Genomic DNA, 12,080 nt, shown 5'->3' with positions numbered 1-12,080 from the left:
CTCAGCTGGTAAAGAATCAACCTGTTGACACAAGAGACGTGGGTTCCATCCCTGGACTGGGAAGTCCCCCTGGACTAGGAAATGGCAACCCACTCCAGTATTCTTGCCTGGAAAATTCTATGAACAGAGGAGCCTGGTGGGCTACAGCCCATGCGGTCACATGGGCTGTGTGTGGGTGTCTGTGCACACTCAGTCATGTCCGATTTTGTGTCCCCATGGGCTGTAGTCCACCAGGCTCCTCTGTTCATAGAATTTTCCAGACAAGAATACTGGAGTGGGTTGCCATTTGCTAGTCCAGGGGGACTTCCCAGTCCAGGGATGGAACCCCCATCTCTTGCATTGGCCACTGAGCCACCAGGAAGCCCTCAAAGTCCAGTATGCATACATCTTAACCGATTGTTAAGGTTTCGGCCACCTGGTGGGTGTGAAGTGGTGCCTCAGGGAGGTGATCACTAACGAGGCTGAGGACGGCCACTTGCACTGACTCGGCCATTTCCGGAGATGAGGCAGAGAGTAAGCCCCAGACAGGACCTGACTGGAACCTGATGGTGGCCTACTTCCTAGCCCGGGGACCTGAGGCAAATCATTGCCCTAGATTCCTCACCTACTAAACAAGGATAAGAAACCACATGTGATCTTTTTTAAGGCTGCCATGAAGGATATGATACAAACATTTTGCAATTTGCAAGATTCTGTCAAACTGTAAGGAACACTATACCTGTATGGGGTTGTCATAGTTATTTTATGTATATGCTGTTGTTTGCTCCAGGGTCTAGCACAGTGCTTGGCACAGGGGCAAGAGTAAGTAAATGCCTGTTAAATGAATAAATGGATGCATGAATGTTTCTCTAAGGAAACCTGAGGGGACACGATAATTCTGCACAAAAGGGGACTACGGCTGTGAGTGGGACTGAACCACGGGGGTAATGTAGTCCTGAGCAAGGTTTTTCACTTTGTTGCACCTGATCCTCCTTGTCTATAAAACAGGAATGGCAACCGAGTCTCGAGGAACTGCTACGGAGGATGAACAGAGTCTTCCCTGGAGGAGGACACGGCAACCCACTCCAGTATTCTTGCTCGGAAAATTCCATGGACAGAGGAGCCTGGTGGGCTACAATCCATGGGATTACACAGAGCCAGACGGGACTGGGCACACACGCATGCACACACATCAAGTCTTGTCTACCAGGCCAGGGCACAGCAGGCAAGCCTGTCAGTGGCGCACAGCGTCAACGCCAGCAGAAATCATGGAGACTAACTGGTGCCAACTCCTCTACCCACATGAGACAAGACCGAAGTGGGAGAGCAGTTAAGTGGGGGCAAGATCCCCCGTGGTCTCTGCTCTGAGCCCTTCCCTGGGGACACAGGCAGCCTGCCTCCTGCTGCCATTCAGGCTGCGGGTAAGTGTGCTATAGGCCTTCTTTCTCTGAAGCACGTCTCCTCCCTACGGAGAAGGGTTTAGAAGCTTTCAGCTGACCTTCACTGCTTCCTGACCAGCCTGCACTTTGTCTTGTGCTGGCCTTTCCACGGGGACTGAGACGAGAAGGCAGGTAGCCTTGTCTCTCCAGTCCTACCTCTGCTGACTCCATTTCCTGCCCCATTCCAGGCTGGCCCACAAATCAGTCTTTGCTCATCTCCTCCCCAGTTACTCGGGCCTCATTCTTCACCTGACTAAATCCCACTCATTCTTCTAGCTTCATTCATCTTGGAATCTCCCAGGCTGAGCCAGAGACCCCACTCTGCCTGCACTCTTGGTGCTCCCTAACTCATTTGGCTTGCTCCCTATCAAATCTCTGACTGCAATCTAATAAAACTGTGACCACATTGTCTCTCCTACAGACTAGAACCCTGGGGGTTCCCTCTCCAGCCCTGGGCCATGGTAAGGCAGACAACTGCAGTGATGTTGCTGGAACTTGAACCAAATGTGGGGTGGTCCTGCGCAGAGGACTGTCTCCAAGTTCAGGGGTTCGAATCTTGCTCTAACCCTAGTTACTGGGCCACCTTGAGTGGGAACCTCCCTGGGTTTCAGTCTCACAGTCTGAAAGCAGGTCAAACCCGATCACCCAAGGAGATTCTTCCAGCTCCAGGGCTCTAGTTCTCTGGAAGGTAAAAGGGTGGAGGAAGAGGCGAGAGAAGGGGGCAGGGGAGTGGGTGTGCTGGCCCCGAGAGGCCCCGGTGTGAGTCAGAGAAGAGGCAGGAGGAGAAACGGGCAGACGGAGGAAGGTTTTCAGAGTGGCCTCCACAGAATACCAAATCACTCTCGTTTCCTGGGGGTAAGAGCACTGAATGGCCCCCGAGGTTGATTAAAAGGCTTTCGTTAGGCTCCAGATATTAATCACCTGCAGTTGCCGGGAATGTCTCCCTCTGCGAGGGAGCATTTGAGATTATTGCTTAATTAACAAGGTTTATAACAGCGTTAATGTGTCCTATTAAAAAAGTTATAAAAATTAACCAGAACTCAATGCTGTGGCTCATTTGAAAACTCACAGTCTGCAAAAGGTCATTTGACCTTAATAAGGGTTTAGCTGTCATTCTGGAGCTTGTCATTGCAGCCAGACACACCTCCAGCCCTCCTACTTTCACCTTTCTAAAGTGACGTCAGCGTTCACCCCATTCCCCGGCTACCTGGTAAAGAATGGCTTCCAAACCAAAGAGAAGAAAAAAGTCCTCACCAACCCTGTGAGCACCAAGGCTTTTGTCATTTTGACATGTCCAATCTGAGTAAATGTGGCAAAGTCATACAAAACAAACATAAACAATCTCAGTCCAGAATACAGCCTGCATGGGAAGAATCAGTCAAACGCAACCTCAAATAATTAGGCTAAAAACGGTGAGTGCATGGTGCGATGGGAGACAGATTTTAAACTTGCTGGGCTGTAGTTAACAACAACAACAACAAAAACAAACTGACATTGGACTTCAGTAAGACAAGAAACCCTTGGAGACCCAGGGAAGCCTGAAAGCCCACTTCAGCTCAGCTCTGATCGAGCCAGATGTATGGCCTTGGGTAAGTCAATTTCCCTCTTACTCACTGGTATGGCAAGTATTATGGGCTCTAAAGGGTTATTTGACCAGGTACCTAGGAGGCAAAGATACAGACAGAAGAGGACAGAGGCAGGCACAGGGTGCCCTAGGACACACAACAGAAGTGTCCCCCTACCCTGAAAGGTCAGGGAGGGCTTCCTGAAGGAAGGTTCTCCTGAGCACACCTGGGCAGTGAGTAACAGGTGGCTGGGCAGAGCAGCACAGGTGTTAGGTGGGCAGTCTGACCTACGCTTCTAGTGCCAGACATAGCATCTGCAAATTCCCCAATGTGAGAGAGGACAAGACTTGTTGGAACACAGAGGCTCATTATAGTAAGAACTTACAGTTCAAGGGCAATATGCTAAAAAAAAAAGCTAGAGCTCCAGGCCAGGGGCCAGATTATGAAGGTGCTTTTTGACATGTTAAGAAGCTTCCCAGGTGACTCTAGTAGTAAAGAATCTGCCTGGCAAAGCAGGAGATGTGAGTTCGATTCCTGGATTGGGAAGACCCCCCTGAGTAGGAAATGGCAACTTGCTCCAGTATTGTTGCCTAGAAAATTCCACGGACAGAGCAGCCTGGTGGGCTACAGTCCACGGAGTCTCAAAGACTGAGCATATATAAGAAGTTTACCCTTTAATAATGGGCGCCAGGTGTCGGAGTGGTGGTAACAGGATCATACTTGGTTTTGGAATGATCACTCGGATTACATATAAAGAGAGGAGTCTGGAAGCTGCTGGGGTAAGGCAGGGGAGAAAAGAAAGCGGCAATGGGTATGGAGAGAAGCAGATGGTTTAAAAGGTATTTAGGGGCAGAACTGATGGAGAGTGAGTGAACAAGGAGTGCGGGATGAGGCACCCCTGGATCCCTGGCAGGTGGTGTTGTGTCCTTCATCATGACGGTGAACACACAGGGCAGAGGCTCTGGGGTGAAGGAAGAGGCGAGGTGAGCAGCGAGGGGCATAGATGTGCAGGTGTCACGTGGACATCTGGGAGGAGGGGGCCAGTGGCACCCAAATGTATGCATCAGGAACCTCACAGTGTGAACTGAGGTCAAATATATATTTGCCACCAGTCACTGATTCAACAAATATTATTAAGCACTTACAACATACTGGCCCTGAGCAAGAATCTCATAAAGCTCATGTTCTCATGGGGGTGGGGAAGAAAGACAGTCATCAAGCAAATAAATAAAGAAGAAATGCCCTGCAGACTTTAGGGAGGGTGATGTGTTAAAAGAGCGATGGCAAGGCTACTTCATCAGCTTGGACAGTTCGAAGTCAAGGACTCGGACTCGGAAGTCAAGGCCTCTCTGAATGACACGGAGGCAGGGTGTGCAGCCCAGAGGAGGGGCGCTGCAGGAAGTGGGGACAGGAATGAACTGTGAGAGGGCCTCAGCGGTTAGAGAGCAGTGGGAACTGGGAGGTGTGTGAGACGAGGCCGAGGGGTCACCGGAAGTGGATCATCAGGCAGCGGCCAAGACGATAAGCGTGGATTTCAACTCTGGGCCCTGTGCACGCTGGGGGCAATGGGAACCAAGAGGAGAGAGAGCAGCAGAGGGCAGCTTTGTAGAGGGAGAGGGAGGAGGGCTGGAGACAGAGGAGAGGGGAGGGGAGAGGAGCCCACAGTGGGGATGAGAAGCCACAGGCAGGAGGAGACCTGAGTGGGAAGGATGGGTTTCTCAGTAAAGGAGGGGCGGTCACATAGGCTGGGGAGGAGGTGGAGTCCTGCCCTGGAGCAGTGAAGAGGAGCTGGAGGGAAGCTTGACAGGGACAGACTAAGCAGAGGGCTGGAGCGGAAGCCAGACGAGACGGCAGGGGCGTTGCTAGTGCACACGGGCAGTGAGTGTCGACAACTCTTTCAGGAAACCTGGATGTGAGAAGGAAGACATGGCAGCAGGTGGGTGATGCAGGTGGCCCCTAGGGAGTGTTTCGCTTGCTTCTGTAAGAAATGAGTGATCAAAGCATATTTAAATGGCACTGGGAAGGAACCAACTGAGTGGAAGGAATAACGTACTCGGGAAGGTAGGTGGGCTGAAATTTAGAGAGAATGACCAGTTCCAAATAAGATAAGGAAACTCTTCTTTTGGACATGAGGCATAAAACTCGGGGGGGTCCAGGTAAGTTTGTAGATATGGTGGATCGAAGCTGTGGGATTTCTTTTTCTTTTCTCTGTAAAGGAGGAGATAAGGCCATCTTTTGAAAAAAGAGGTGTGGACTCTCACGGGAAAAGTAGAGAAACTTTAAAGAGGGTTTGGAAAATTGAGGAGTGGATGAGTGAGGGAAACTTGGAGGGCGTGGCCTGTGGGCTGAAGACAGTAAGCCTGTAATGGCCTCAAGAGATATGGCTAAGGTGTTTTCTTCTAGATTGTCCCTTAGTAATGGGGACCAAATCAGCTACAAAGAACATCATGTGAATGGGGTCCAAAGCACATACAAAATGTCTCTGGGTCCACTGGGCAGCCGGGGCAAGGGCTATGATCCTGCCCTTACATGTGGACACATCGAGCGCCTACCTAGTATGAGCACTGCACGGGGCCTGGGGAAACAAAAGTAAACAGAACTGGGGGCAGCTCAGCGTTAAGGCAAGGCAGAGCTGCGGCTCAACCCCAAGCTTTTGATATTCCTTTCCAGTTTCCGCTTTCCATCGCCTCGCACTGGGAGCAGTCGGGAGGGGCCTGAAAGGTGAAAAGCACTGAATGGTCGTGAACTTCAATGATATGACCATCACGAAGTCATGCCAGCCCTATGGCGCGGCTCAGCAAAGAATGGAAACTTGTTTTCACAACTCAGGAGTAACGATGACCCAAGCTATCAGTCAGGCAGCCCTCTTAACCATCTGAGAGGTAAGTTTTCAGCTGAGAGCACTGGACAGGGAGGGAAAGTGGTTCACAAGAAACCATGTGAAGAGTCAATCAGGGGATGGCTTGCAAGTCTCAGCGTGGTGTTTCTTTAGCCCTCACTGATTGAGCTACCAGCGTGTCAGGCCCTGTGTGAGGCACGGAGGACAGGGAGGTGAGTTTCACACGGTCACACTAACATCTGAGGCAGACACATGGCAGATGACTTTATACCATGGCGTGACAGTGATAGCCGGTCACTGGGAGGCACCTGCGACCTGCTGAGTCACATTCCAACAAGCGTAACAGAATTAGAGGTCGGCCACCCCTTGGGGAGGCAGGGCTGTGTCCCCAGGAAGGACTCTTTCTCAGGATGACCTCCTAAATTAGGCTCCATCATTTCAGACAGTGGGCAGACTACAGGTTACCTCTGCTTGTCTAAAAATAAGTGTTTGCCTAAATCAATTAACCATGAATCAGCCATCCAGGGAGGCAGCCGAGCTCCAGAACAGACCCCGGATCAGAGTCAGCCAGGTGGGTTTCAATCCAGGCTCTGAAACCTCGTAGCCACGACTTCCAGTTGGTCAGCTAATCTCTCTGTCTTGAAATCTGGACCTCTAAAATACACCCTACAACTGGCCATTTTTCTCTGTCTCCACTGCTCTGACCTCAGTCTATCGCACCACTGCACCAGCCTCCCGACTGGCCTCCCATTCAGTCCCTCCCACCGAAGACTCCATATCATCTTTCTCCTGCAAGAAGAGTAAGGTAAACTGTTCACCGTGGCCTTCACAGCCCAAGACCGTCCCTCGCCCCCCCACCACCCTGGCCTCAGTCTCCCTGAACTCACGACTCTGCAGCTGGCTGGGGCTTCTTCACCCCTTGAGCATGCTGGCCTTTGAACCTGTTATTTATTCTGCCTCTTTCACACCCCCTCAGAATCACATAGGACTGCCTCCTCCACATCCAATTTCCAGCTCGAAATCAACTCTTCGAACAGGTCTTCTCCACCCACCCCAGCTGACACAGCTACTGTCTCACTCAGCTATGTATCACAGCCTTTCATCAATACCTGAAATTATCTGATTTGTTTGTCGACATATCTGTTGCCTGCTCTACAACCTGGTACAAGGCCTGTTCTAAATGCACATGCTGACTGGTTGAGTCTTACTTTCTTCATCAAAACCTGGCAGCTGGACACTTAAGAGACGAATGGTTAGGAGTACAGCTTCTGAAGCCAGCCCTCCTGGCTAGGACTCCTGGCTTTAGTCCTAAAACTGTGTGATCTGGGCAAGTTACTTAACATCTCTGTGTCCAGTTTCCACATTAAAAACAGGGATGATATTAGCAGCCAACAGAAGGGAGAGTTATGTGTTATGAAGATTAAATGAGTTAATATGGACCTGAAATATCCTAAGTGCTCAGAATAACGAACGATTATTATACTCTCTCTGCTCCCGTGTCCTTTGCTGTCTCTGTAATTTGCATTGTCTGTACTGTAACTAGCTTTTCTGTGTTCACCTTCTGCATGGGACTCTGAGCTCCTTGCAGACGGAGACTGTGTCTTAGCCCTTTCTAAGTCATCCATACACAGTAGAATCTGGTAAAGAATAAGAGCTCAGTGAACAGATGGAGAACAGGTGGGAGAGACAGAACAGAGAAAGAAGGAAGAGGAAAGAAAGGGGAGAAAGGAAGGCAGGAGGGAAGGAAAATGAGAGTCCAGGTTAGAGCCCTACCTTTGGGGAAACAAACAGGCAGAGAGACAGGGAGTCCCTCCAAACCCTCCCAAACCCCAGAAAAGAAGCTCAGTCTGGCGACCGTCGGCTGGTCTTCATCTCACTAAGTGCTCCAGGCCCGATGCTAGGACCCCCAGGAGCTGGTGTCCTAGCCTTGACCTTCAGGCGCTCTACACAGCAGCCTCCTTTCCCAATCCCGCACCTTTGCCCCGAGTACCTCTCTTTAAACATCTGCGTCCCCAGGCCTGGTGGACCCTTCAAGGCCCGCTTCAGTGACCCACTTCCCAGGGACCCTCCCTGGCTTTCCAGCTAGGGGTCTCCTGCCCTCCTGAGAGCCCCCTTCTGGGCCTCTCGCACATGAGCTCCCTGAACTGCCCTTGTGTCTAGAGCCCATTTGCCCTGTTACATGTGAGCTTGCCCAGCACCAGGTCCGTATCTGCTCCTGTGTTCCTGTGCCCAGGCCAGGGCCTGGCACAGGGAGGCTTCAGCAGGTGTGCTGAACTGAAATGTTCCTGACAGTGTCGAGGGCAGGACCTCAGTCACTGCGTCTCCAGTACAGGACTCACCTCTGACGATGCTTAGTTTGTGGGGCGAGAGGGGTGGCTTAGGGACTGCATCTTTCTTTTTTTTTGTGGCAACTCCTGTGACGCTTCTGTTCTTCAGAACATCTGTTCCCCAAATCATGACTGCCAAGTTCTTCGTGTACTTGGAATCTCCTTGGGTGACTTGCAGCTGGTGCCATTTCTCCTCATCAACCCAAATCCCGCTTCCCAGATGGACCTGAAAGGGATAAGAACGCAAGCGAGCACCTGTTTAGTCGGACAGAATGGTGGCGGGAAGCTTTTCCTGTCCTTTAAAAGACACTGCTGCACAACTACAAGAGATCTGTTCCATAAACACTAACCACCTTTCTTTCAGGGAAATAATCACACGCATTTACTGAACACCTGTAATGTGCCAGGCCTTATGCCAGTGCTTTATAGTTACTCTCTCAGATCTTCACAGCAACCCTGGAAGGAAGGTGTTGGGACACTATTTTCATTTCAGGCAGAAAAACCAGGTTGGGAGAGGTGCAGCCACTTTTGAAAAGTCGCTCAACTATGAAGTTGCAGAGTGGATTTATGTGGTCCGGGTGGGGCTCTCTAGGTGACTCCAGGGTACAGTGGGGTGTGGCAGCCACAGCCGCTGGAGTGGACAGGGAGACTGCCCAGGTCCTGCCACTAGCGGAGTGTGTATGCATGCTCTGCCTGTCTCTGGCTTCAGTTTTCGGGAGCTGAGCAGGGAGAGTTAGATTTCAGCTAAGTTCCTTCTGGCTCAGAAAGCCTATGATTTTAACAAATTAAACACAACCACTGTGTCCCTGGTCTGATTCTGACGGCACACAGAACAAAACACAACCTTCTGCTCCTTATAAGGGAAGCGCTCAAAGTTTCAGAGTAGAGTCCATAAACGCAGATGTTCCAGAATAATCTAGCAAGGAGCTTTGAGATTTCCTTTTGCTTTCTGGCTCTTTTAACAACTTAAAAACCATTTGCTAATGTTAATCATTTAAAAATGAAGTTGTGACTTTGACCTTGCCATTCATGCTGCATTTCTACTGAGTCCATGGAGGGTGGACGTGGCCTCTGTGGGGACAGTGGGAGAGGCAGCCGCTGATGAGTTAAATTTTCTGAGGGGACTGGAAAGTCCCTGCCAAGGTCCTTGTCTTCAGAGACCGTCAGTCGTGGACCTTGCATGGTCAGGAGATACCCTGGGAGAGTCCTGGTCTGAGAGACAGCATACACACACCCAGACTGACGGCAGACTGGCAGGACTCAGGGTTCAGAGATATCTGAAGAGCTCTCTACTGAAGATCGACTTGGAAAGCACAGTGGGCATGCACAGATAGATGGGGAGACAGGTCAACCAGCAACGCTTCTTCGTTCACCAGTTACTGGGATTTTCAGACCATGAACAAGAAAAAATAGAGCAACGTAGCCCACCCACGAATGTCAGTAGGTAAACAATCTAACACTGCCACATCCAACTTCACTTCCTTTTGCTCAAAGGATCATCCAGACCTCTGCAGGCATCATATCAGATAACCAGATCCACCGGGCCTCCCTGTGCTGAGAACCCCAGTGCTGCAGCTCCGCTCTCACAGTTCAGGAAGATAAGCAGCCCTTGAGTGGGATGTGCTGGCCTGGGGCCGCTGGACAACATCCACCCGAGGTCGAGTCTGGCCTTTTCTCTGCAGTCTGTGTACCAGATCAGGCCTGCTGGCGACTAGCTCCCTCCTGCTCCCTGTTGGACCCCAAGTCACCTCCCTGGATGACTCTCTGTGGCTACCCATGCAAGCTTCTTGAGATAGGAGAAAACAAGGGATGCAAATTAGATTAAACACGGAAACAGAAACCCTTGGAGATGGAGGGCAACTTCGATTTTCCAAAGATCTTTGCTCTTTTCTATTCAAGCCTTGTTTTCCTACAACCTTTCAATTTGTTGTTCTTTAAAGAGAGGTGGTAGTCATCTTGGTCAATGTTCTTCTACAAGAGAAAGGGGACACTAATATTTCTTTGAGTACCCATTATGATCTAGGTATTCCACTCTTAACTTAGTTATAAACATAATGACCTTAAGAGATGGAAATAGGTAGAAATATTTACAGACAGGGACAGAGATTCAGAAGGACTAATTAGTTTTCCTAAGACATACTATCAGAAAATTTTGGAATCAAGGTTCAACTCTAAAGCCGGATGACCCCGAAGCCCACGCTCTCTTGGCCTTCTGCTGCTGCCAGCATCATGGTGGCGCCGACGTGGTGGAGACACAGCAGATTCACGTTCATCTGGCTTTCCTCCTGAGCCTCCTCTGCACCTGCCCGGCCACTTTGCTGGCCAGCACCCACTGTGGGTCACACTGCAGTCAGGGAAACCTACAGAAAAGCCACGGGCTGGCCTTCCTGTCCCCAGTCCCTGCCCCGACCAACCCACGCTGTAAGCACTGCCAGATCAATTCCCTAAAACACAGCTTTCCTTCTCTGACTAGATGACTTCCGCAGTCTTTCAACTGTGTTTTTATGTTAACCCTCTGGAGTCTTGAATGGACCCCTGTTTTCTGTCACATCAAATGCAACGTCCTCAGTTGATTTTAAAGGTCCTCTAGAATCCTGTTTCCATTCAACCTATTAAGCATAGCATGTCTACCACTCAATGATGTCCCTAAACTCACTCATTTTCTCCTACGTCCAGTGTCTGGTGACAGAAAGAGGACAGGCTCTAGAGTCTCCTCTCTGTGAACCGAGCCCTTCCACCTGCCAGCTGGATATCTTGGGCTAGTCACCCGACCTCTCTGAGCCTCTCTTTCCTCAGCTGCACCAGACGCAGATCACCACCTGAATGAAGAGCTGTTTGCAGATGAAGGAGGTAACATGCGGACAGTGTCAGGAGGGCAGCGCAAACCCGAAACTGCCACTTTTGCTGCCTTCTTTCCCCTATCTATGTCTCTGTTCATGCCTCTCCCCAGCCCAGGGATGAAAGCCTTCCCTTACATCTCCTTAGCCTAATAAGCTTTCAAACCCCAGCCCCCAATGAAAGAAAACCTCCTTCACTACTCTTGGGCTAAGTTCTATCCACTCTGAATTTCTAACTTACTAAGAGCCCTCACTACCTTCGCAGGCCATCTCCACGAGGAGAGGTCCAGGCTTTGCCTCGTTCGTCCTCTACAAAGTGGCCCAGACTAGTCTGAACACAAAGTTGTAGGAAACTGACGCACATATTTAATATGTCTTAATGGCACTGGCTTTCAGTTCAGATGAGCCGCTGTTCCTTGCAGAAGAAAGTATTTTCTGACATGCACTCAAGTACAAGGCCAGCTACGCACACAGAAAGAGAAAGCCCTGGGTAAGACTGATCACAGGAACAGGCTGGGGCATTTAGGACAAGGGTTCCTGAGGTCAACAGAGCTCAGGGTCTCCTGGAGCAACGCCCCGCTTTCAAGGATGCGGCAGAACAGCCTGGAAAGAGCACCAGCCTGAGAGCCAGGTGACCTGGCTTCCAGCTCTCGCCTGCCTCTGCTCTGGTGTACCACTGTGGACGAGCCCCTTTCTGGATGTACTTCCCCATCCATCCCGTGTACAAACTGTACTACTTAAACTGTGATGGTCGGTGACCTGGTTTCCAGTTCTCGCCTGCCTCTGCTCTGGTGTACCGCTGTGGACGAGCCCCCTTCTGGATGTATTTCCCCGTCCATCCCGTGTATAAATTATACTACTTAAACTTTGATGGTCTTTGAAGCTTTACGATTCAATGAGTTTTTGAAATAAAACATCTTAAGACAAAGAAAAGAGATGCGCTTGAGCCAAATGAGGAAGTAACTTCTACAGCAAACCCTTATTCACATAAACCACAGTTCACTATTGGACCAAAATGTTAGCCTTAACGCTTTCAAGGGAGGTTATTAAAAATATGGCATCTGGTAGGATGGGACTTGATCAAAGAATGCCTT

The 12,080-nt window shown here is 50.2% G+C and overlaps 2 protein-coding genes across 2 annotated transcripts in view; both read right to left on the bottom strand.

The window, feature by feature from the left end:
• AGBL4 (AGBL carboxypeptidase 4) overlaps positions 1–12,080 on the bottom strand; it is a 1,470,506-nt gene that overhangs the window by 221,485 nt on the left and 1,236,941 nt on the right. The window lies entirely within an intron of this gene.
• BEND5 (BEN domain containing 5) overlaps positions 1–12,080 on the bottom strand; it is a 48,597-nt gene that overhangs the window by 1,470 nt on the left and 35,047 nt on the right. The window contains exon 5 of the mRNA XM_068965803.1: positions 8,162–8,375. Within this exon, the coding sequence (XP_068821904.1) occupies positions 8,162–8,375 (214 nt within the window). The remainder of the gene's footprint in view (positions 1–8,161; positions 8,376–12,080) is intronic.

The sequence above is a fragment of the Capricornis sumatraensis genome, chromosome 2, assembly GCF_032405125.1.
Source record: "Capricornis sumatraensis isolate serow.1 chromosome 2, serow.2, whole genome shotgun sequence".
NCBI classification, from domain to species: domain Eukaryota; kingdom Metazoa; phylum Chordata; class Mammalia; order Artiodactyla; family Bovidae; genus Capricornis; species Capricornis sumatraensis.
The sequence above is the reverse complement of the archived record's forward strand: the minus strand, read 5'-3'. Positions and strand labels throughout refer to the sequence as shown.